The following is a 27,138-nucleotide window of genomic DNA, read 5'->3' on the forward strand; positions in this document are numbered from 1 at the left end:
ACAAATGGTGCTGGCACAACTGGTGGTTATCATGCAGAAGAATGCGATGTGATCCATTCCTATCACCTTGCACTAAGGTCAGATCTAAGTGGATCAAGGAACTCCACATAAAACCAGAGACAGTGAAACTTATAGAGGAGAAAGTGGGGGGAAACCTCGAAGATATGGGCATAGGGGAAAAACTCCTGAATAGAACAGCAATGGCTTGTGCTGTAAGATCGAGAATCGACAAATGGAACCTCATAAAATTGCAAAGCTTCTGTAAGGCAAAAGACAATGTCAATAAGACAAAAAGGCCACCAACAGATTGGGAAAGGATCTTTACCAATCATAAATCAGATAGGGGTCTAATATCCAATATATACAAAGAGCTCAAGAAGCTGGACTCCAGAAATCCAAATAACCCCATTAAAAAATGGGATTGAGAGCTAAACAAGGAATTCTCAACTGGGGAATACCGAATGGTTGAGAATCACCTGAAAAAATGTTCAGCATCCTTAATCATCAGGGAAATGCAACTCAAAACAACCCTGAGATTCTACCTCACACCAGTCAGAATGGCTAAGATCAAAAATTCAGGTGATAGAAGATGCTGGCAAGGATGTGCAGAAAGAGGAACCCTCCTCCATTGTTGGTGGGATTGCAAGCTTGTACAACCACTCTGGAAATCAGTCTGGTGGTTCTTCAGAAAATTTGACATAGTACTACCAGAGGATCCCTCAATACCTCTCCTGGGCATATATCCAGAAGATGTTCCAACTGGTAAGAAGGACACATGCTCTACTATGTTCATAGCAGCCTTATTTATAATAGCCAGAAGCTGGAAAGAACCCAGATGCCCCTCAACAGAGGAATGGATACAGAAAATGTGGTACATTTACGCAATGGAGTACTACTCAGCTATTAAAAAGAATGAATTTATGAAATTCTTAGGCAAATAGATGGACCTGGTGGGCATCATCCTGAGTAAGGTAACCCAATCACAAAAGAACTCACATGATATGTACTCACTGATAAGTGGATATTAGCCCAGATACTTAGAATACCCAAGATATAAGATACAATTTGTGAAACACATGAAACTCAAGAAGAGAGAAGACCAAAAGTGTGGACATTTTGCCCCTTCTTAGACACCCATGGAAGGAGTTACAGAGACAGCGTATGGAGCTGAGACGAAAGGATGGACCATCTAGAGACTGCCATATCCAGGGATCCATCCCATTATCAGCCTCCAAACGCTGACACCATTGCATACACTAGCAAGATTTTGCTGAAAGTGAAAGAGGAAAATTACTGGACACCTGAACTCTTTAACTCAGAATCCTCCTACCCCTCCCATCTAGAGATTGTTCCCGGAATACTCCTGAACTTTTTACCCCAGAGTACATTCCTGAACTCTTCACCCCAGAGTCCGACCCCCTCCCAATTGAAAACTGTTCCAGGAACATTTTTTAGATAAGGGTCTCCTGGAACAAACCCAGTCCAACCCCTCCCAACTGAGGATTATGCCAGGAACATACTTGAGATAAGGGTTCGAACCAACTTCAGATAAATCAAGTACATTGCCAAAATATAGGACACGACCCCTTGGCTATGGAAAACCCCTTGAAATAACCCTTGGCAGAACCCCTTGGTGACGTAAATTTGTACTTTCCCTGCCCTGCTCCCCCCTTGCCTTTCTCCTATAAAAGCCTGTGAAAATTTGGGCCGGTGGTCGATTCTCCTCTACACCATGCTGGGTGTATGAGTTTCGACCCCAGAGCTCTGGTTTATGTGCTTTTTATGTGCTTTCTTGTCGTTGCTGTATTAAATCTTACTCTCTACATCTTAAGTTCGGTCTCAGTGTCTTCTTGGGTGCGTGGCTGTCCCGAGGCTTGAGTGAGTGTCTGCCCTCCGGGGGTCTTTCAAAAGGACCCTGATATAGCTGTCTCTTGTGAGACTATGCCGGGGCCTAGCAAACACAGAAGTGAATGCTCACAGTCAGCTATTGGATGGATCACAGGGCCCCCAATCGAGGAGCTAGAGAAAGTACCCAAGGAGCTAAAGGGATCTGCAACCCTATAGGTGGAACAACAATATGAACTAACCAGTACCCCCCGGAGCTCGTGTCTCTAGCTGCAAATGTATCAGAAGATGGCCTAGTAGGCCATCAGTGGAAAGAGAGTCCCATTGGTCTTGCAAACTTTATATGCCTCAGTACAGGGGAACACCAGGACCAAGAAATGGGAGTGGGTGGTTGGGGGGGGAGGGTATGGGGACTTGAAATATAAATGAAGAAAATACCTAATTAAAAAAAATACTCTCTCACTATGTCAGATGATATCATATAAGAACTTTTGAATATATTTCTTAATGATTTATTTTTAATATTTCATGCTCTTTTAGTATGCTTAATTCCCAAAGAATATTTTATATGTTTTGACACATTTTAGTATTCAACATTAGATATAGGATCCTTAGTTATGGATAGTATTAAATGTTCATTAATTATATTTTTAGGGTATGAAAGGATATGAATATAAAAGTTGAACAAATTTTCATGTATCATTTGAGTCTCAAAACACTCAATGCTATTAATATGTTTGATATATAAAATGCATTTAAATAATAAAAACATTAAGAAAAATGGGAAAAACTCAAAAACCAACACATAAATCTAAACAAAATGTTCTCAAATGATGAAATAAAAATGGCTATAAAATATTTTAAATATCCAATATGCTTAGCTATCAGGGGAATGCAAATGAAAGCTACTTTATGATTTTATCTTACCACGGTCAGAACATCTAAAATCCAAAAAACAAATGATACACATGCTGGTGTGGAGGTGGCAAAGAGAACCACAGCTTCACTGCTGATATACTGGTGCCACCACTATAAAAAAAAAAAAAAAAAAAAAAAACACTATGGCGGTTCTTTAAAGAGCTAGAAAGAGATCTACAACATTATGAAGCTGTATAACTCTTGAGCATAGATCTAAAGGTTTCTATGCTACTATAGAGATGCTAGCTTATACATGTTTATTGGTGCTCTATTTACAATAGTCAGGAAATAGAAATACCCAAGATGTCTATCAACTAATGAGTGGATAATGAGAATTTGGTACACTTAAACAATTAGATATTGTTTAACTGTTTTGAAAAAAAAAAAAGTGAAATCCACAGGAAAATGAATGGAGCTGGAAACAATCATTCTGTGTGAGGTAACCCAGATCCAGAAAGACAAATACTGCATGTTTTCTCTCATGTGTTGATGCTAACACTGGCTCTTCAGATATGTTCCATTTGTAGTATTCATAGATGTCAGAAAGTTAGTTAGGAAGTATGGATGTAGGAGGACCTCAGGGGAGGGGAGATAGAACACAGTGGTATAGAATGTTAAAGGAAATAATGGAGCAAACAGGACTAAATTAGCGTGGGAAAAGGCAGAATGGCAAGGGATTATGTTGGTAGGGTAAGTAAAATTTTGAGAAAGTCATGAAAACCTACTATAGAAGACTCCTAAAATATATACAATGTAAAATGTTAAATGAAGTTACCCAACAATAGGCCAACAATACCCTCCCAGATACCACAAGCTAGCTAATAAAAAAATCTCAGTGATAGAAATAGGTTACTCCTTTTTGGGTTGTTGGCCAATGTGGTGCCACAGACCTCAAATACTACAGGCTATAGCCAATACTCATGGTTTCCCTCTAGTACTTAGTGATAAGACTGTATTGAAGAAGACACCAAATACTCTGGTGATAGAATGTAAAGAAATCAGCTGGCATTCACCTGGATGCTACATTCCTACTACCGAACTTTCATAGTGCATAAGTTACCAGAGGAAAAAATAATCACTAATCTTACCCAGACGTGAACACTACAACATAACCAACCTGGCAAGACATGCCCTCTGGTATACTAGTGGCATAAAAAATATAGAAGGAATCAATCATGGGATGATTGAATTGGCCCACCACTACCTGGTACCAACATTTGGCCAAGAACCTATGACTAAATTGGTCACAGAGAATCATCTAATAGTCTTTTTCTGCTAAATTGGTAGAGTATTAAACTAATGGCTAAAGATTTATCATTATACACATAGATTAATGCATGTCTTAGTTAGGGTTTCCATTGCTGTAAGGAAACACTTATAAAGGACAACATTTAATTGGGGCTGGCTTACAGTTTCAGAGGTTCAGCCCACTGTAATCATGGCAAGAAGCATGGCGGTGTCCAGGCTGGCATGGTGCTGGTGAAGGAATTGCAAGTTCTACATCTAGATCCAAAGGCAGCTAGGAGGAGACTGGCCTCTGCAGGCAGCCAGGAGGAAGCTCTCTCTTCTGCACTGGGCAGAGCTTAAGCATTAGGAGCCCTTAAAGCTGGCCTACACAGTGGCACACTTCCTCCAACAAGGCCGAACTTATTCCAACAAGGCCACACCTCCTAAGAGTGTCACTTCTGTGGGCCAAGCATATTCTACCCACCAAAGTGCATCTCTTGGTGCTCAACAAAAAAAGGTTCTTTTGCTGTAGATAGTAATTAATACAGAGACCTACAGCTGGCCAAGGTCCAGAGAATACAAGATGGCAGAATCATCAGGCCTAACCAGGACTTCTATATCATAGGTTCCCCCTCAGTCTCAGGGATCTTTGTGGAGGAAGTGGCAGAAAGATTGTAAGAGCAACAAGTGATGGATGATTACAAGGAAACTGTTTTTCAGACACAGCAGAGCAGTTGAACGTATGTACTTACAGTAGTTGAAACAGCATACATAAGCCTGAACAACCTCAAGCCACAAAATGTCCCAGCACGTTGAGGGAAAGTCAGCATAAAGTCCTATCCATGGCTAAAAAGCTATAGGCATAAGTTCTGAGAGCAGAAGTAAAGTCCAGGGTGGGAAACCATGCTCCAGTAAAAGGCCACATCCCAGAGTATATGGGCAGCATCAACTGTACTTGATGAGGTTTTTCTTTAGGTTGGTTTGTTTGTTTGTTTGTTTGTTTGTTTGTTTGTTTGTTTGTTTGTTTTTAGAGGACCTGAAGTTGGATAGTTAGTAACGTGGAGATGGAACTGAGATGAATTAGGTGAGCAAGTAAAAATGATCAAATACATTATTCAAGATTCTCAAAGAACTAATAAAAATGAGGGAACAAAGACTTTCTAAAGAGAATGCAACATTTACCTTCCACTTGTTTATTTAGTATATATTTACTTTTATGATCTTCAACCTCAAATAAATCATCAACACATGTCTATGGAAGTGTCTCAGAGAGATTTCTGATAAAATTGATATCAATAAAGTTTCCATAAGATATCTCAATTTTGGATTTTGAATGTAATTAAACTTCAAGAAGAGAATGTGCTAAAATTAGAATATTTCAATGCATAACCTCATATCCATTCTCTAGATAAAGCTTAATGTTTAATCTTCATGTGACTGAATATTAAACACAGAAGTAGAGAAAAAACACTCATAGATAAATGCTCATGTACACATTTCAACAAAGGAGTTAGCTTTACAAGTTATACTACTGAATTTCCTACCAAAACTAAGATGGATTTTTAAACCAACATTTATATTAGTGCTTACATCTTTTTGTTTTGTATTTTCAAGACAGTTTCTCTATGTAGCCCTGGCTGTCTTCGAATTTACTCTGCTGACCAGACTATCCTCAAACTCAGAGATCTTCCTGTCTCTTTCGCCCAAGTTCTGGGATTAAAGGTGTGCACCACCATGCCAGTCAGCATGAATATCTTAACTTAGTATAATAAGTCATGAAAATCTCAAAGACGTCTATTGTAATGACATCAATTTCATATGAAGAAGGTGGGGTCGAGAAGGACACCAATGTATGTTACATTGGGTCCAATGAGAATATTTTGGAATTTGTGTCATATAGGTGAACAGGGTTTACATAAATTGTTTTTGTAAGAAAAATATTGATAACATGAGCAACACAGACTGGACTCTATGGGTTTAAAAACCAAGGCATAAGAATAGGGGAAGGGGAATGGAGGATGGGAATAGCTGGACAGGTAAAACACACCTGCTGTCAAGCATGACAATCTGAGTTTGATCCATGGGCCTCCTTTTAATGCCTAAGGTCTACAAGATGGAAGGAAAGAACTGAATCTAGCAAGTTATCCTCTGCCCTCCTCATGAGAGCACACACACATACACACAATCAATCAGTATAAATCAATAAATTTAATTTTTAAGATTAAAAATGACAAATGAATGGGTAGAGAAGTAGGTGTAGATCTGAGCAGAGTTTGGGGTGGGGGATAAATATGATTAAAATTCATTGTATGAAATTCTCTAAAAATTAATTAAATGAGAAAGAGAGTAATGGTTATTAAATCCTAAGTAAGAAATGAGTATTAAATCCTAAGTTCAGCAATGAGTATGTTTCCCCAGGACCAACATTACGAACCTCATTTGCCGTAGGTGAGGTCACTTCAGCATCAGCTTTGTTGATAAGCCTTCAGAGCAAAAGGAACAGCAATGTGTGTAAGTATGAATCTTTCAGCTTATTATACTTCTCTACTTTGTTACTATAATTTGGCTTACGTGTTTAAACCATCTTTAGTTAACTATTCCTGCTTCCACCTATCCTGATCTAATAACTGCTCAATGGTGTATCACTTATAGTTTCATATTGTAACAATATTTGGCAGCACCTTGGAAATACTTTGCATTTACAACTGCCTACTATGGAGGAAATGAGCTAAAATTCCTATCAATGGTTCACACAGATGAAACAAATCTGACAGCATCAAACACATTACAATGATGAGCTCTTCCCTCTCCATTCTCTAATCCTGGATCAAACACCAAGCTTTATTATTCAAGTGTAGTACATTTTTTTCTTCATTATAGAATGCACATTGAAAAGAACCCATTGCAAGGCTGAGGAGATGGCTCATTTTGGTTTTTTTTTTTCTTTCTTTCTCTTTTTTGTTTTTTCGAGACAGTGTTTCTCTGTGTAGCCCTGGTTGTCCTGGAACTCACTCTGTAGACCAGGCTGGCCTCGAACTAAGAAATCTGCCTGCCTCTGCCTCCCGAGTGCTGGGATTAAAGGCATTAAATTAAAGGATTAAAACCGAGCCACCACGCCCGCCCGGCTGATGGCTCGGTTGTTAAGAGCACTTACTGCTCTTTTGAGGGGCCCAAATTTTGTTCTTAGCACTCATGCCAGGTGGCTCACAATGACATGAAATTTCAGCTCTTCAAGGGTCCTCTACCATCCACCAGACCTGCTCAAACATGTACCAACACACACACACATACACACAACCTTTAAAAACAATTTAAATCCATTACTTCTCTTTGCCTGAAGAGAATAGTAGAGGGATTCTTCTGAGACATTTTAAAATGTTGAGAGATAAATCTGTAAATTCTAAGAATATGTTTCCAATTAATTCTGAAAATGTTTCTCACAGAAAGGTTGAAGCATTGAAAATTATAGTACTAGAACACAGAAGATATAAAAGGGAAGGGAATACCTGGAGCCAAAGGTCTAAATAGGGGAGAGGGGGATGAGGAGAGAACGGGCAATACACTAAGTATGTTCGAAAGCCATATAGAAGCACACCCTTTGACTAACTTCATATATATATATATATATATATATATATATATATATATATATATATATATATGTGTGTGTGTGTGTGTGTGTGTGTGTGTGTGTATGTGTATATATATATATATATACATATATGTGTGTGTATATATACATATATATATTAAAATTTATTTTATTAGTTTTGTTTATGTGTAGGTATGAGTAACTTTGTGTTGGCATGTACACATGTGTATAGATGCCAGCAGAGGTCAAAATAGAATAACAGATTCTCTAGAGCTGGAGTTACAGGCAGCTGTGAGCCATCTCACATAGATGTCAAGTATCAAACTCTGGTCCTCTGGAAGAGCAGTATATGATCTTAACTGCTGATCCATCCCTCCAGCGTATAACTGTGTGTGTGAGAGTGAGGGGGGGAAGAGGGAGAGGGAGAGGGAGAGGGAGAGGGAGAGGGAGAGGGAGAGGGAGAGGGAGAGGGAGAGGGAGAGGGAGAGGGAGAGGGAGAGGGAGAGGGAGAGGGAGAGGGAGAGGGAGAGGGAGAGGGAGAGGGAGAGGGACAGAGAGAGAGAGAGAGAGAGAGAGAGAGAGAGAGAGAGAGAGAGAGAGAGAGAGAGAGAATTTAATGGAGTTGTATAGAGGCTAAAGGTTATCAAACCAAAATCCCAACTCTGTGTGTGTAATTCTTCCCCTGGAGTTGTTGGCCAAAGGAATCCCAGACACCCCCCAACAAAACAATAAAGCTGTTGCTATTTATCTCAGTTTGCCCACCAGAACTGGATGTAAGACTCCATTGCTGAAGACACCACATAATGTAGTCACAAGGAACCCCACATACTGTGGTCACAGGGAATGAAGAAATCAAACTGGTATTTACTAGGAGGCTTCCTTCTTCCTGACTAGCTTTCATAGTACTATGCAGGCAGGAAGGTAAGAAAAGTAAAAGTCTTACCCAGCTGTGAACACTATGGGCAACAATAATTAACAGCCAGGCAAGATGATATGGCTGTGCATAAAATAATGCTACAAATGCTGTGAGTAAACAAACAGCTTTCTGATTTATTGAAGCTCCTCACAGGAAGAAATATATGTATAAATTCAGCAAATGATTCATTACTGGGAAGCTCATAGGCCCTAGAGGAGAACCCACTACTATTAGTTTGTTGAGAGTGCAATGTATCAGGCTTCCTTGTACATGTTTGTCTCTAGACCCATAGCAAAGTTCAGTTCTTGGTTTCCCTCAGAAAAGTGTTGATATAGAGACTCACACATGGTCCAACTGCAGAGAGAATGTGTCTGTGGAGTGCTCAGGCTTAAATGAGACATCGTCATCACAATCCCTACCCCAAAAGCTCAGGGACTAAGGAACAAGAGGGCACAGAAAGACTACAAAAGCCAGAGATTAGTGAGGACGACAATCAACAGTCATTCGTGGACATGAGGCCATTGAACTCATGAACTCACAGCAGCTGGATGCTAACAGTTAAGCTCAAGAGCCTTTTGCCAACCAATTATAAACCTTGACCATAAATGTACATAAGAAGAACAGCAGTGAGTTGGAAAAGAAGTTCCATTGAGGGGACACCTGCTCAGTGTACATAAGGGACTCTAATCCACTCTCTATAAAATGAGGTCAAGTAAATAATGCAGCATCCCTAGTGTCTATAGAGACATTCTCCAGTGTCTTGGGAGATATTTATAATTTTCAATGGGAATTTTATCAATTCCCAGTACTAAGCAAACAAAAGGAAAAAAAATTGTCAGAATTACCTTGAACCCCTATGTTCACATGCCTTTATATAGAACCATTCAAGTTCTCATGTCTATAATTTTATGTTATCTTTATTGGACTTATCATAAAACCAGGATCCTGATATCTGCTCTAAATTCCCATTCCTTTGAATTAAATCCAATATCGTTCCTTTCCAAATCTGCCTTGCCCCATTTATTCCATCATTAACCTCTGCCTTTTCAATCATTTGCTAATTTCATCTTCTTACAATGGGATGGCTAGACTTATTGATCCATTCTATTATAAAATACTCACCCATAAACTGATAAATGAGATAACTGGCCTTAGAATTAATTAATATGAGTTTCATGTTTACTATGCCCAGAGATACTACTTTAGTATCTGCAAGTCTAAAATTCTCCATCACAACTGCCACTGGTTCTGTGATATAAACTCAGGTTGATGAGCTAGAGGCCAGTTTGTTAGCTTCCAAAGATTACTTACAATCTTGAAATCCTTGTGCTTTTTTCCCCTCTATGAGCATGAAAAGGTGTCATGAACCAAAGTAAAAATAAGCTAGGCAGTGATAGTGCACACCCTTAATCCCAGCACTCGAGAGGCAGAAGGAGGTGGAACTCTGTGAGTTTGAGGCCAGCCTTGTCCTCACAATGAGTTCCAGGACATCTAGGGCTATGCAGAGAAGCCCTGTCTCAAAAACAAACAACAGAGTATGAAATCAGAAAAAAGTGCAGTTGTAGAAAAAGGAAAAGAAGAAAAGGAAGACTAGTTTCCTAGTCTGGGACAAATGTTTGCAACAAAGGCCAACTAAGGAATTAGTGTGTTAAGTTAAATCTCCTCGATCTATATGCACATTGCACATGCAGTCACTCTGCACTTCCAGAAAAGCATTCCTCCCACAGGATTTCTCCATATTACTATGTACCACATGTGATTTCATACCACCTTTAAATGAGATCTGCAATAAAAGATATTTTAAAAAATATTTTTAAAGCATTAAGATACATTCATGGATTATAGATGTGTTTCTTAGGCAATTTCTAAAGTATATTTAACATAAAATCATAATTAATTTTCTGAATTGACTTTATATGTATCTAATTCTTGTCTATGACAAGAAACAAGATAATTCATTATAGAATTAGATAGTCTGACATTTACATCATGGGCTGAATACTTGTTAATCATAACTTCATAGAACAGTTAATCAGACTCTGAATGGTGGTTGCTTAATTAGTTAAAAAAAAAGTCAGAAGAGCACAGGTCCTTTTGCACACGTGTTGCAACAACTATAATAAAGAACATGTTTTAAACATACAACATGAAATTAAGGGCAAAGTACAGCAACACAAAGTTTCCTTTCATCCCACTCTATAATCAGTTGATTATATTACGTTCTTTCTTAAATTCACAAGTCCTACCTGATTGAAGAGTTTTCAGAACTCTGAAATGCTAACAAAGAAAAGATACAAGTTACCTTGTGTAGATAAAATAATACTGTTAAGTATTAAAATTGCAGTATTGAGTGTGAGAACATCCTACTGTCAATATGAATTATATTACTTATGAGCAAGGGATGTATTAAAGGTTATTTCTCCTCATCATTATTGTATACAAGAAAATGGAATATGTCACAATGTGATGCTTTCCAGTAGATTGCCATCTATCACAACCACAATGCCAGCTGAGCACAAAAGACTGACAGAGCATGGTGCCATTAGCAGAATAAGTTTCTTCCATAAACTGGCAGTGTCATACAAACAGCTTAATTTTCTAAACCAATTACACAAGGAGTAACTCTAAGAAGAAATTAGTTCTCTTTTGTCTTGACACAACTGAATCTCTTTAGAAATTCACCCAAACTATTTAGTTGAAGGTAAAATGCTCTTATCACAAGAAAGCCTACCATCTGGTCATTACACTGTGTAGTAGAACAAAACACATGACAAGGGCTCATCTGGGGTGGTTTAAATAAAAATAAATGCCCCCCATAGGCCCAGATGGAGATGTGTCTTGTTGGAGCAGGTATGGTTGCTGGAAGAAGTGTGTCACTGTGGTAATGGGCTTCTACCTGTTTAGCAGTGTTCTCCTGTATTTCTTTAAGTGAGTTATTAATGCCCTTCTTAAAATCTTCTACCACCATCATGAGATATGATTTTAAATCTGAGTCTTGCTTTTCGGGTGTGTTGGGGTATCTAGGATTCGCTGTGATGGGTGTACTGGGTTCTGATGATGCCCAGTATTCTTCGTTTCTGTTAGTAAGATTCTTAAGTTTGCCTTTTGCCATCTGGTAATCTCTGGTGTTAGATGTTGTAGCTGTCTCTGGCTGGAGCTTGATCCTCCTGTGATTCTGTTAGCCTCTGTCAGCACTTCTAGGAATCCAACTCTCTCCTGAGTCCCAGTGGTCAGAGCACTCTCTGCAGGCAAGCTCTGCTGTTGCAGTGCAGGCGTCCTCTGATCTACCTCCTGAGTCCTGGGGTCAGAGCCCTTCCTGTAGGCCTACTCTCCCCTGGCAAGGAAGGTGCCCAGGGGTCTGGGTCTCAGCTCTGCCTCCTGGCTGAGGATGAAGGCTCAAAGGGACCCTGTCCATGAAGCTCTGTTGCTTCTGTAGCCCACGTGCTCTTCAGTGATCATGAGGTCCTGGGTGTGCTAGGGGTCCTGTGGCATGGAGAGTCCTCTGGGGTCCTTGGCAGCCTCTGCTGGGTTCAGGCAGAAGATCTCTCCAGTATTTCTTTAAGGGAGATATTAATGTCCTTCTTAAAATCCTCTACCATCATCATGAGATATGATTTTAAATCAAAATCTGGCCTTTCCAGTGTGTTGGGGTATCCAAGACTCACTGTGGTGGGAGTACTGGGTTCTGATGATGCTAAGTAGTCTTGGTTTCTGTTAGTGAGATTCTTGCATTTGACTTTTGTCATCTGGTAATCTCTGGTGTTAGATGTTCTTGCTGTCTCTGGCTGGAGCTTGTTCCTCCTGGGAGTCTGTAAGCCTGTATTAGCACTCCTGGGAGACCAGCTCTCTTCCAGCAAGACCAGTGCACAGAGGTCTGCAGAACAGCCCCACCTCCTGGGTGCAGATGTAGTCCCAGAGGACCCTGTCCCAGCTGCTCTGCTGCTTCTGAGGCCTGTGCCATCCTGAGTAGGCCTGCCTTAGAGTCACCAGAGAGAAAATGGCAATCTCCCCTGATTCCTGGGATCAGAGCACTCCCTGGAGTCAAGCTCTCCCCAGGCAGGGAAGGGTGCACCTCATTAATTTCTAGTCCCATGTTTGTTGTTATCTGGGTTCTTTTGGGGGGTGCGGGTTACTTTCCACTCAAAGAGGGTGTCTGTACGCAGGTGAGATCAGGTGAAATCTTATTAGTCAGATAAGGCTGGAGTCTATGATTGGGCAGTGAAACAGAAGGCAGAGCAGAAAGTTTTACACAGGGCACAGAGAGAGGGAGAGGGGGAGGGGGATGGGGAGAGGGAGGGAGAGGGAGAAGGAGAGGGGGGAGGGAGAGATGGGAGAGGGAGATAGGAAAGGGAGAGATAGGAGAGGGGGAGATGAGAGAGATGGGAGAGGGAGATGGGAGAGACAAGATGGTACCTGAAAGAGAGGATGATGAGCCACAACCATATGGTCGTAGGAGCCATAAGTAACTAAGGATTTCACAGATGAATGAGTAATGTAGAGCAATATACATGTGCAGCTTGTATCCATATCAATTGAGTTTAGAGTTCTTTGTGTGGGCATTTTGGGAGTTGAAGATTTACTGTTATAAATCTGGCTGGTAAATGACAAGCCTCTGGAGTTTTCATTTTACAGGGCTAGGGGATTGGCTAGCCACAGGGAGAAGATGGATGACTTGAGAAGTGCAAGCAGTTCTGCAGCAGCTAATTGTGGGAACCCTGACAGACCATTTTTGGAGTCTACTAGACCTCAGTTTTGTTTCTTTTGGGTTTTCCAAATTCTAGACTTGTACCATTAAGTTGTTTATTTGTACTCTTTCTGACTTTTGACTGCAGGCACCCACAGCTATGAATTTCCCTTGTAGTGCTGCTTTCAATGTGTCCCAGAGGGTAGGTTGTATTGTGCTTTCATTTTCATTTAGTTCAAGATATTTTTTAAATTTGTCTTGATTTTTTACTTGATATGCTCCTCATTCAGTGATGAGTGTTTAATCTCCATGAGTTTCATTTGTTTTATTTCTATATCCTCATGGCTATGTGCATTTGTCTCTTGAGTCTGAAGTATTGTTTCCAGTTTCAGTATTAAGTTGATTTGGTGAGCATGAAATGTTTTAGCCTGCTTGTATCATGGGAAATTTCTCATTCTCCTTCAACTGTGGTAGATAGTTTGGCTGGGTTTAGTAATCTATGTTGGCATCCATGGTCTTTCAGATCTTGGTGTGCAACTACTGCTCAAGACTCTTCTAGCTATTAAAGTTTCCACTAAGAAGTCAGCTGTTATTCTGGTGGGTTTTCCATTCTACTCTATCTAAAACTACAGCTAACATTATCCTAAACGGGGGGGGGGGGGGGGGGGAGCTTGAATCAGGATTACTTTGGCTATTTGGGCCTTTTGTGGTACAAAATGGATGTTAGGGTTTTTTTCCTAGGAAGAAATGAGATGGGAATTATATTGGAATCGCATCAAATCTGCAAATTGCTTTTAAGTTGAATGGTAAATTTCACAATACTAATTCTATCAAACCATCAGCATGAAATGGCTTTCCATTTTTTAGTTTCTTCCTCAAACTCTTTCTTCAAAGATTTAAAGTTTTCATTAGAAAGGTTTTTTAATTTCTTACTTGAGATTATTCCTAGGCAGTTCAGGTTTTGGAGGCTATTGTGAACAGGAGTGTTTCCATGCGTTCTTTCTCAGGGTGTTTTGCTGCTGGCATATAGAGAAGCTACTGATCTTTGTAAGTTGATTTTTGTATCCTGCCACTTTGCTAAAATTGTTGATCACTTCTAGAAATTTTCTGGTGGAATTTTGGGGATCTCTTATGTATAATAGAATGTCATCTTCACATAGGAACAATTTAACTTCTTTTCCTATTCATTTGCCTTTAATTTCTTTTTCTTGTTTTACTATATTTACTAGTTCTTCAAGCACCATATTGAAAACATGTGGGGATAATGGACACCCCTGTCTCATTCCTGATTTTAATGAAATTGTTTTGAGTAGCTGGTGGGTTTCAGCACTTACCTAGAGTGGGATTCTGGATTCAATCCCCTGGCAAAAATTAATGATGTTTTAATGAAATATACATTTAGTCAGCCTAGTATTTCTGTGTATTATCATAAGAGTTAGTCACGTAAAGTGTTAGTAAAGAGTTAGTCCATAAAGTGGATGTTTAGAAATCACAGACTTGATCCTATGCAGGTCCCACTCCTACCTGAAGAGTTATTGGCATTTATGGCTTCTTTTGGAGGAAGAGTCAGTTTTCCTCAGGGATGTTGTTAGCTCTGAGAAGCTACCCATCTCTAGTAGATGGTACCACACCCATGCATGTATAGCAGCACTACATGGACTCGTTGGATATTGAAAGAGGGAAAGGGCACACATGAAACTGGAAAGGGAAAATTATGGATATTACAGGTGGGGAATTGGAGTGAAAAAATAGGAGTGTGTTTGATAAAATATAGTATATTCATGTGCAACTATTAGAAAAATTATACAAAACCACAGAAATAGTAAATAAGTATTATAGTATAAATTGGATAGTTTGAAAACAGAGAAAGTCAAGTTTTTTTTACTAACAACACAGGAACAAAAACAACATGCTTTAACATTATTCATGTTTAGTGACACATATTACTAAGTAAATAATATTCAACTATGAGAATATACAATATATTCTCTCTCTCTCTTTTTTTGCTCTTATTTTTATTTATTTATTTGTTTATTTTGGTTTTTTTTTTCCTAAAAGTGCCCAGATGGGCTTAAGGCTGCCAGACTCAGGCACATCTACAGCAACACAGCAACCAGGGCTGCTTTCTGTTCCATCTACGTGGATCAGGAGAAGGGAGGGAGGCAGGAAGAGAGATGAGGAAAATCTACCTCCCCCAGATCCCACCACAAGGAGACCTATGTGCCAAGCATAATGGAAGTGTGTGCTCCCCAGCAACTGGCTCCACACTGGTTAATATTCTGCTGGTTTTCCTCAGACATCTATTTTGAAAAAGCTTAAAAAAAACACAGGAGATTTTGAAATAATTCAATCCTGGCAGAAATCAAACCTAGGAGCAAAATCATCATTCACTAAATTAATCCCCTTTCCTTTCTTTTTTTCTTTTCTTAAACATTTTATTCGTGTGATAGAGGGATTTCTTTATCGTTTGCCTTCTTCTCAATCATTAGGAGTTGAGGTGTACTGAATCCATTACTATGCTGATGACACAGGTAAGAATCCAGATTCACATTTCCAGGTACCAAGAGTTCCCTCTAATGCCACGATCCAGCCACCCTTCCTCTACTTCTACTGAACACAGCAGTGCCCATTGGTATCTCTGAAGCGTAATCGCATCTTAGGTCAGTACTTCTCCAAGTAAAGCAGCTGTTTGGAATTGAATGCTCCTCTTCTTTTTTGTCTTATGAATTGAACAGCATCTTCGTACTTCATTCCGCATTCAATCAATGCAAGTGTGACTAGCACAGGAGCCCTTCCCAATCCTGCAACACAATGCACTGCAACACAACAGTGTTGCCTAGCTCTTCACGAAATTTGTTTTTTAACAGGTTTAGCCAATCATCTACTATCTGATTAGGGGGTGGAACTCCATCATCAAACGGCCAATCTAGAACGTGGATTCCTTCTTTTTCAACTGGAGCTTTATCATATGTAGCATCACAAACTCGAACCAAAGTTGTCACTCCGTACTTCTTAAGTTCCTATGTGAACTAGTTGAGAGTCGCATTGGTGGGGTTGTGAGTTATCAGAAAACGCATGTTCTCATAAGAGATCTCCACAGGGGCTGGACGGTTCATTATGGCAAATAAAAAGTGTGAGCGTAGTGGGAAAAAAAAATGGGGGGAGGACAATAAATCTTGGAATGTTTCGAAGCAGAAAACATTAAAACGACCACCAAAATGCCTATTATTGATCACTACTTTCTCTATTCAACTTGCTTGTTCCTTAGGAAGCGTCTCTCTTCAGCACAGGCAGAAGTATTAAGAATCCACTTGAATCCAAATTCAACTTGAGCCTCAATGTCTGCAGATGGATACCTTCAGCTTCCAAAATAAATCCAACTACACACAAAGTTTAAGCAGCCTTGACACTACATTTAGACACTAGTGAGACAAGTTAAAAGTGTGGGTTCTTCTCCACTTTTGTTTACTTGATGTTTAATTTTACTGGAGTCATTAAAAGAATATGCTTGCAATTAAAAAAAAAAAAAAAAGCCTACTACTTCTGAGGCCAGTCTCGGTGTCCAGAGTCGTCAAGGCAATGTTAATTATGGCACGTATAACCCCAAGCTCACTTGTCAGCGGAAAGACTGTGCTGAGCCTGGCAGAAGTCTGCCCTCACGCTCAGAATCGCCATAAATGTGCAACGTAAATTCCAACGAAAAACGCTGGCGAGCTGGGAACTGGGCATTGAAGGCGGCGGAGGCGGAAGCGAGGAGGCGCTTCTCTCCTCAGTCACCTCGGCAGCGGCAGCGGCGGCGGCGGGAGCGGCGACGACTCCCCATCCCCACCCCGCCCCCCAGCCTCGGCGCGGGACACCCGGCCAGGCGGCTGCGGCGGCGGCGGCGGCGGCGGCGGCGGCGGCGGCGGCACGTGTCCACGAGTCGGTCTTGCTGCTGCTGCTGCTGCTGCTGCTGCTGCTGCTGCTGCTGCTGCTGCTGCTGCGACCCCTACCGCCGCTATCCCCGCTACTGCCGCTGCCCGCTGGCGTCGCCTTGTGCAGTGCCTGGACGCTGCTGCCGCTCCAGCCCCTCAATATATTCTTATAAACAATTAAAACCCATTTTATAACATGCCCAATTTGTTACAATGTGACGTTAATATAACATATACTAATTTTGAGATAAGGACATATAATATTTTAAGTACCAAAATAAGTCCACTTTTCTCCTCAAACAATGCCATTTCAGATTGAAAATTTCATATAATTAATTTCTTCATAACTCCAAACTCTAAACTAGTAAGAAAAAAATAAAGGCAACTTACAGGTGGTTTTGCAAACTTTAGTTAGAACTTCCCTATTCTGACGTCACTTCTGGAATACAATTACCAAGAGATCTTACCTCGATTTCTCTTTCTTAACTCCAAAAGTATTGTCCTCCTGCCATATACAAAAGAGTGGCATATGTAATCATTACTTTAAAATTGATATGAAAACCTAAAACACACTAAGTGTTTCAGACAGTATCAGGGTGTGTTGGTATTGTTTTCAGAACTGTGAATTTGAGCATATTTTTAATAAGCTTTTACTTAAATAAAGAAATTTACAAAGAAATGGTGATGAATAAAGGCAGCACATGTTGTATTAGATACTTTTCTATTATTGTAATAAAATACGACAACTGATAGAAAGAAAGGTAAATTATAGATACAAAGAAATGAGTGTCCGTTGTGGTGGGAACAGATGCAGAGACTCACAGCCAGACATTATGTGGAGATAGTCTAAATGAGGGGTCTCTATCAAATCCCTCCTCTCAAAGTTCAGAAAATACCATGGAAGAGGAGGTGAAAAACGTGTAAGAGCCAGAGTGGATGGAGGGCACTGGAAGAACAAGGCCCTCTCAATCAACTAAGCAAAGCACATATAAGCTCACAGAGACTAAAGAGCAAGCCCAGGGCCTACATGGTCTGCACCAGGTCCTCTTTGCATATATTATAGCTATTAGCTTAGTATTTCTATGGGACTCCTGACTGAGGAGAAAGAGTGCGTCTCTGACTATTGTGCCTCTTCTTGGTAAACTATTCCTCTCTATTTTCAATATAAGAAAAACATATATACCAAAACAAGAACCTAAGTCTAACACCCACCTGACCCCAAAGAAGAGTCCATAACAGAGAAGCACAGAAGCAAGTAGCAGGCATGGGGCAGAAGAGCAGAAGGCTGAGAGCCCATGTCTTCAAATATAGATATTGAAGAGACAAGGTGAACTGGAATTCTCATGAGGGTTTTAATCTCAAAGCCTGATCCAGCGACCTACTTCCTCCAGCAAGACTGCACCACTTTAGGCTCCCTAAACTATGCCACCAACTGGGGACCAGTGTTCAAATGTCTAAGACTGAAGGAGACATTTCTCATTCAAACCACTACAATCACCAACAGATTTTGAAGGTGTAGTCTTTTTATACATGACAAGACATTATGGGACTTACATTTGCCAAAAACAGATAATTTGTTCAATGGCTTATGAGAAAAAATTTGAAAATATACTGAAATCTTGAAGGACAGATTTATGTAGCTTGGAAAGTTTTTATCAATTAGTGACTAAGAATTGAAACCTGGAGAAATAGAATAGATTTTTATGGGTGGACTCAGGGCAGATGGGAATGGGAGCAGAAAGGATCAGGCAAGGTGTGGGGTGGGAGAAATGGAGAGAATACTGAAACAACTGGAATGGGGGTGGAGGGGCATTTAGGGATGATGTAGAGACCTAGTGCAGAGGAAAGTCCCTGGAATCCACAGCAGTAACCTTAGTGAAGTCTTCTCATAATAGAGAATGTAGAGCCTGAACTGCCGTCTTCTAAAACCAGACAAGATGCTCAGCAGTGAGACTAGGACATCAACCCAGCCATAAAACCTTTGACCTACAATCTGTCCTGCCTGCAAAATATGCTGGGACAATGGTGGGACAAAACTTGTGGGAGTGACCAAACAATGACTGCTCCAACTAGAAACTCATGCCTGACACTGCCTAGATGGCCAGGAACCCGAGTCAGAATAGCCTAGGATAGAACCAAACATGACTGGTGTGGTGGTCTGAATAAAAATGTTCCCCCATAGGTCCAATACAGTGTGGCAGTATTAGGAAGTGTGGCCTTGTTGGAGTAAGTTTGACTTTGTTGGGGGTGTGTCACCAGGGGGTGGGCCTTGATGTTTCAGAAGCTCAAACCAGGTCTAGTGGTTCACAGTCTTCCTTCCTGCTACCTGCCAATCTGGATGTAGAACTCTCAACTACAACTTTAGACTATATCTGCAAGCATGCCACCATGCTTCTTGCCATGATGATAATGGACTAAACCTCTGAACTGTAGGCCAGCCCCAGTTAAATGTTTTTTCTTTATAAGAGTTGCTGTGGTCCTGGTGTCTCTTCACAGCAATAAAACCCTAACTAAGACAACTGGCAAAATAATAATAATAATAATAATAATAAATAAAATAAAATAAAATGATTCCTAATGATGCCATGCTATTCTTATAGATCCATGCCTGGCCTAATTGTTGTCAGAAGGTCATTATCCAGCAACTAATGGGGACAGATGCAGAGACCCACAGCCAAACTCTAGATAGAGACAGAGGAACCCTGCGGAAGACAGAGAGAAAGGACTGTAGGAGTCAAAGGGGTCAAGGACACCATGAGAAGATGGCCCATAGGATCAACTAAGCAGGGCTCATAGGGGCTCACAGAGACTAAAGCAAGTGTCACAGACTCTATATTGGTCTTCACTAGGTCCTCGGAATATATGCTATGGTTGTGTAGCTTGATGTTCTTGGGTGACTCCCAACAATAAAAGTGTGAGTGTTTCTGGCTCTTTGCCTCTACTTTGGGGCCCTTTCCTCCTATTGGGTTGCCTCCTCCAGCCTTGATATGAGAGCTTATGCCCAGTTAGGCCATGTTTGGTGATCATCCTGGGAGACCTGCTCTTTTTTTTTTTTTTTTTTTTTTTTTTTTAAGGGAAATGGAGGAAGAGTAGATCTGTAGGAGAAGGGAGGAGGGGGATGGACTGGGAAGGGTGGAGGGAGGGGAAACTGCAGTTGAAATGTAATGTATAAGAGAATTTTAAAAGGTTAAAAAAAAATTAGAATTGGAACCTTCCCTGACTAGAATGATTTAGAATCACCCACACTTGGAAATGGGGCTATTCAAACTATAAAGGGTTTCAGAATAAAATTCAGTGTCAAAGAAGAGCAGACGCTTTGATTTCTTCTTGTTATTGGACTATTGGACACTATCTGATATTTTGGAGTGGCCACAACACATATTTAATGGCAGAATAGCCATAATCCTCTTAGGTAACAATTCATGAAGGTCTAGGGTCACATGATGACTGCAAATAGAGGTTTAGAACAGATGGAAAAAGAACACCTTTAGAATAATATCTGTATGAAATGAAGAAACTGTTCTAATGATTATGTGAACATTACCACAAAATATTAGGAATCTGAATCAATAAAGGATGACCACTAAGCAGCAGTTATCCTTACAATACTATAGGAGCTATTTTCATAGCAAAGCTATAACAACAGAATCAACAAGGAAAAAAGACATGATTGGAATTTCTTTCTCTTCTATGACTTGGTTTTGTTTGTTTGTTTTTTGTTTTTTTGAGACAGGGTTTCTCTGTATAGCCCTGGCTGTCCTGGAACTCACTTTGTAAACCAGACTGGCCTCAAACTCAGAAATCTGCCTGCCTCTGCCTCCCGAGTGCTGGGATTAAAGGCGTGCGCCACCACGCCTGGCCTCTCTTCTATGACTTGTGAAGGAGGGTTGACTCCCTTGTACTTTCCAAACTAGTTGGTTTCATAGAATTTCAAGTAGCATCAATAGAAGACAGCTTTTGTGGATTCTCTGCTAAAATGGACATTATAAGACTAAAGTAAACAATTAAATAAAAATATGACACTGTGTCTGATGCACAAGGGTTATGTTTGGAATGCAACGGAGCATTCAGGAATCCCTAAGAATAAAGATCTTCAAACTTCCCAGGACAGGGATTATGTATGATATAGTTCAATGACAGAATACTTGCCTTACCACCATGCCCTGTATTCAATCCCAATATTATTAAAACTTCTCTTGGGATTAAAATATCTTGCACCCATTTCTACTTCTAAACAATCTATCATTTTGCTTGGTTTCTAGATGATGAAATGAACTAAGTCACTTCCATTTCTAAACTACTGAAACTGACAAGATCTTGTCTGTGTGATTATTTGAAATAATGAATGTTAGTTAGAATTACTTACACATCACGATCACCTTCAGTAGCATAACGTAAAGCAGTCCATCCAAATAAATCTTTCAAATTTGTGTCAACACCTTGTTGAAGAATAAGGTTGACCATAACTGGTGAGTCACACCTTACAGCATACATGAGAGAATTTCTAAAAATAAAAATAACTTGACTTACAAACCTTAATGGTTATTTAAATTTAAAAAGTATTGAATGCACTTTGACAGATAGCTTGTTCAACTGTATAGAATTACTAAAAGACATAACTATTTTGTGAGATTCAGTATTCAACACTATAAGTTATCTTCAAAGCTAAAAGATATAACACTCTAGTAGACTCCTTTCCCACTTCTCTATTACATAGGAAGATTCTCAAGTCAGTATTCTTTGATGGACAACTACGGTACTAAGGAAAACGTATTTGAAGTACATTAAGATTTAGGAGAATTTATGAAGTTCTTAGGCAAATGGATGAATCTGGAGGATATCATCCTGAGTGAGGTAACCCAATCACAAAAGAACACACATGATAGGCACTCACTGATAAGTGGATTTTAGCCCAGAAACTTAGAATACCAAAAAATCAGTTTGCAAAACACATGAAACTCAAGAAGAAGGAAGACCAAAGTGTGGATACTTCATTCCTTCTTAGAATGGGGAACAAAATACCCATGAAAGGAGTTACAGAGGCAAAGTTCCGAGCTTAGATAGAAGGAAGGAAGGACCATCCAGAGACTGCCCCACCAAGGGATCCATCCTATATACAACCACCAAACCCAGACACTATTGCATATACCAGAAAGATTTTGCTTACAGGGCCATGATATAGCATTCTCTTGTGAGGCCAGTGCCTGGCAAATACAGAAGTGGATGCCTACAGTCATCTATTGGATGGAACACAGGGCCATCTAGCTCCCTGAAGGAGCTAGAGAAGGTACCCAAGGAGCTAAAGGGGTCTGCAACCCTATAGGAGGAACAACAATATGAACTAACCAGTACCCCCCTAGAGCTGTGTCTCTAGTTGTATATGTAGCAGAGGATGACCTAATTGGCCATCAATGGGAGGAGAGGCCCTTGGTCTTGTGAAGATCATATGCCCCAGTACAGGGGAATGCCAGGGCCAGGAAGCACGAGTGGGTGGGTTGGGGAGCAAGGCAGGGGGAGGATGTAGGGGACTTTCGAGATAACATTTAAAATGTAAATGAAAAAAAATGTCTAATAAAAAAATATTTGGGAGATTTCTCTATTCCTTCCATGGCTTAATGTGATGTCTTGCAATTTATACTCATATCAAATAAGTGATATTATTTTGTGATTCATATAATAATAGTAACAATATAAAATTATATTGATAATAGTGGCAAAGTAAGTTACAATGAGAGACCAGATCTTTTGGGTTCAGACTCCATCTGAGAACCTCACCTAAGGTTGAACTTGAGTTAACAAATAAATTGGCACCTAGAACCAGTTTCCAGGTTTCTCCCCAACTAATATACACCTCCAGGTTACAAGCCTTCTCCTGGCATTTCACTTTCTAACAACCACAAATCAAGAGAAAAGCAGAAGTTAAGTTTGTGGTTTGGTTTCCAGCACCAGCCAACTATGTTAAAGGCCAAATGGCACCCCCAATCAAATGTGTGACAGGTTAGAAATCCCCTTGCTTGTTTGCTTGCCTCTATAAATGCTTATGTGAAATTAGGCTATGGGTTCCGCCTTCCCATCTTCCTGTGTAAAGGTTGGCCGGGAGCCCAAGCTCAGCTTGTAATAAAGAGACCCTAATGCAATCGCATCAGAATCAGCTCCTTGGTGGTGTTGGGGGTGTTTTTTTTGGGGGGAGGGGTTAATGAATGATTCCTGGCACAACAATAATACTTTCAGTTAATGGTGTTGATTACCACATGATGGACATTGAGGTAAAACATGTTATTTTTTTTTCAAGCAGGGGCTCAATACATATGTTTCAGGCTGTTGATCCAGCTAACCTCAAATCCAGAGGTACCCATGCCTCTGTCTCCTGAGTGAGAAGATTAAAAGTATGCACAGCCCCAGCCAGCTCCCTTATGAATAGTCTTACAATAACTCTTCATGTGTATTATTACATTTTTAATATATTAAAGATGTGTTTTCCCTAGCTTAGCCATACAGCACTGGGAAGTGATACTAGCCAAGACCTACAGGTAGCTTGCTATCAGTATGGCAGCAGAAGAGGACATCATCCATGTGGTGCTGGTTTGAGACATAAAGAATGCAAAAGTTATAGGATTGTGGAGATTTACAGCAAGGTTTTAGAAGAAAAAAAAATAAATCTATGAGGCCAGGCAATGAGTAGCAGACTAGAATTTCCTGCATAGATTTCCTAATTGAGTTTTATGTTGAGTTGTGAGTGGGAGTCTAACGTACAGTGGAGACCTTGGAGTGTTGGGGGCTTAGGTACACAGGACTTCTTGGGAGGAGTCCCCCACATTCTCTCAATCACGGGGATACTATGGGATGCTTTCCTTATAAGATAGAGAATACATTCTGAGGTCTTGAGCCAGAATAAATCTTCTCTCCATTAATCTGCCTATGTCATGTATGCCTATAGGAAAGGTAACTAACATACAATGATTTTTTTACTCTTATACTCAATATAAAACTTTCTAAAGTGTATTAAAATAAGATTAATACATTTTAGCCAATACAAGATTATATGTACTAGTATCAGAGTAAAAAATAAATAAGTCAATTTTAATAAGAAGAGAATGAACTTTATATATAACTCTAAATTACTGAAATTCCAATCTGGGAGTGGCCCATGCCTTTAATCCCAGCCCTTGGTAGGCAAAGGCAGGCAGATCTCTGAGTACAGAGCGAGTTCTAGGACAGCCAGAGCTACACAGAGAAACCTTGTCTCAAAAAAAAAAAAGAAAGAAAGAAAGAGAAGAGAAGAGAAGAGAAGAGAAGAGAAGAGAAGAGAAGAGAAGAGAAGAGAAGAGAAGAGAAGAGAAGAGAAGAGAAAAGTAATTATACCTAATAGATAATACATATTACTTTTGAGTATATTTCTGTAAGTTAATCTTAGTGTTCCTATTGGTGTAATATTTTTATGTGCATGGCTGTGCCCATTGAAAAGTTTTTAGGAATCACTGGCTCTACCTTCTCTGTGAGTCAACTGCATGCACGCTTGCTTCCATCCTTACTAAGAATTGTGCCATCTTCAGTCTGTTCTCCCTGAGAGCAAGCAAGAGTGGTGTGAGGTTGTCCTGTAAAATAACAAAATAAACTTACATTTTGCAAAGACCCAATAGGTATAAATGTTGGCATTTAGTCTAGGCTCCACCCCACAGTTACCTGGCAACAGCCAGTTGTGCCTGAGTCACTATAAAAGGGGCTGATTGCCCCTCCTCTCTCTTTTGCCCTTGCTCCCTTACCTTCTTACCTCTTTCTCCCCATTCCCACCCCCCTCCACAATCTCATGGTTGGCCTCTACCTCCCTCCCCCTCCCCACCTCCCTCCCCCTTCCTCTCTCTCTGCCTTTCTTTCAACTCCCCCCATCGAATGCCCTGAGTAAACTCTATTCTATACTATATATACCATGTGGCTGGTCCCTAAGGAGCAAGGGATGCATGGGCCCGCAGAGACACCCCCTTCCTTCACACCTGACTACACATCAATCAAACATTCTCCTTCTTTCCTTATATTTTTATAAAACACAACATTCGGTGCCAAAACTCAGATTTAGAAGTGCCACATTCCCTGCTGCCACATGGAGAGATATTGAACTGGTAAATTCCCTTCCTCCTCTGGTCAACATAAATGTCCTCTGTTCCCAGGGGAGAGTTCTTGAGTTCAGAGCCATCCCTGTGCTTCCATTGAGGACAGACAGAGACATTTACTCTTTATGACTGTTTTTTTCACTGACCCTCACTCATTCTAGGAACTCTAACCCTTGGGTGATCCACCCCCTCTCAAAAGCAGTTTTCATGATCCCTCCCTTAGGCTCTTGCAGCGGTACAAAAACCCCTAAGCTTAATTGAGTCCAAGACTCTCTACAAGCCCTAGTGTCCACATGACAACCCAGTACGTCTAACCTGGCTATACATTTGAATTTTATTACATTTCATTCTCAAGAGGCTGGTAGGAACATTTTAAATAACTTTCACAGCCAACAGGTTGGTTTTCACCGTCTTCTCCCTACTTACTGGGGCATTTCTAGGTCTAATTCACAGTACCCAGCAAGCAGTATCTCTAAATGGCTATTTAACTGACACTTTGAAAACAACTCTCCCACTAGTGCTCTGTAGAGTTCCCCCTCCCCCATTCACTCTCTTGCCCTGCCAACTGTAGCCATTTACCCTGCTCCTGGCTAGCCACTGGAAAAAGCAGGTCTCAGCCCACCCACCCCTTAGGCCCTGCCTGGAACACTATTTGCTGAGGCACCGCCCTGCTTTCCTGCAGCTATCTGCCTCTGCTCCTTTGCTCTCTTTTGTGTATGCATGCCCACTCCCTCTCTCTCCCTCTCTCTCTGCCCGAGACTTCTCCCCCAAACTGCTGCCACTGCCCCTGCCCTGCCGGCCAACATTTCATGGCATGAGCACAGGAGAAGCACACGTACATCCCTGTGCCATCTCTGCAGGACAGCAAGGACTGCAGATGGGGGGAGAGGGAAAGGAAGGAAGCAGGCCTGCACACCATCCATCTGGCCTGTTGTGGATCCTCGTGGCCTGCAAGCTTCAGGCTGTGTGCACTTGAGTGTACTTGTCTCCTGCTCTGTGAACCAGCCCAGGATGGAAACAGAACATTATCAGTTCTTTCTCAGGGGATCAGTGCTGCTTGCCCATAGTTCACAGCCCAGATCCAGGGCTGCCTGGCACTCCCACACCCCCAGGCTATTACCACAGCTTACACCCCCACCAGCTCACTCTGTGGCACAGGCCTGACATGTCCAGACACACTCACTTTCTGTCCTCACACCATGGTCTCACACCACTTTCTAGTTTCTTTCTCTTCTGGTCCACATCAACTCTAAGCCAAGTGTACACTAGACAAAACTCTGCCATTTGTTTCTGCTAAGGCAACCTGTCAAAGTTACTTACAAGATAAGGTTTTCATTCTATCCTGCCTTAGTAAATAATGATTTTTAAACAATATAAAGTTAAAGATCACTGCCTTTTATAAATATAGGTTTCTCCTTGTTTTTCGCTACTGCAATTAAGTTATAGGGTGCTCTATTGTCTAACTCAGATTATACTTAATAGATATTGCTCTCAATCTTGTCAGAAATCTGCTAAGTTCAATTATATTTAATCTTATGACAGACAGACTCCCAAAGCCTCACTCCCTAAGTTCTCCAAGTAGATATGGACACAGCAACAAGAATCTACCTGGATTGTGGTATAATAAACACTGAGAAACACTGCCATTGCTGTGCCCACTGCCAGGGCTTCATCTACACTGTGGATAAATAGGATACCCTGAGAGCCAAATGTCTTATATCTTATATTGCCTAAGTCAAGGTGGGTCATTTCTCATTTCACACATATCTATCCCAAAGAGAAAGCTTTTTGTTTTCTGGGCTTGAAAGCCAGACTGACTCTACCCAAATTGCCATAGAGACCACAGGGACCTGGGAACTGTTTAGGTAGTGGACAATAGATGAAACTCTGTCATTTTCAATTAAAACATGACTCCTAGATTATAATTTATTCTT

The 27,138-nt window shown here is 40.6% G+C and overlaps 1 protein-coding gene and 1 pseudogene across 3 annotated transcripts in view; both read right to left on the reverse strand.

The window, feature by feature from the left end:
- Positions 1–27,138, reverse strand: part of LOC110289940 (uncharacterized) — a 78,917-nt gene that overhangs the window by 26,723 nt on the left and 25,056 nt on the right. For all 3 annotated transcript variants that reach the window (XM_085835130.1, XM_085835129.1, XM_085835128.1), the window contains exons 4-8: positions 24,585–24,691; positions 21,463–21,600; positions 17,564–17,601; positions 10,745–10,775; positions 6,425–6,473 (exon numbers count right to left, since the gene is read on the reverse strand). In XM_085835130.1, coding sequence (XP_085691256.1) covers positions 6,425–6,473; positions 10,745–10,775; positions 17,564–17,601; positions 21,463–21,600; positions 24,585–24,691 — 363 coding nt within the window. The remainder of the gene's footprint in view (positions 1–6,424; positions 6,474–10,744; positions 10,776–17,563; positions 17,602–21,462; positions 21,601–24,584; positions 24,692–27,138) is intronic.
- On the reverse strand, positions 15,391–16,545 carry LOC110289809 (protein tyrosine phosphatase type IVA 2 pseudogene; annotated as a pseudogene).

The sequence above is a fragment of the Mus caroli genome, unplaced genomic scaffold (assembly GCF_978045245.1).
Source record: "Mus caroli unplaced genomic scaffold, Mus_caroli_1 scaffold_2, whole genome shotgun sequence".
NCBI classification, from domain to species: Eukaryota; Metazoa; Chordata; class Mammalia; order Rodentia; family Muridae; genus Mus; species Mus caroli.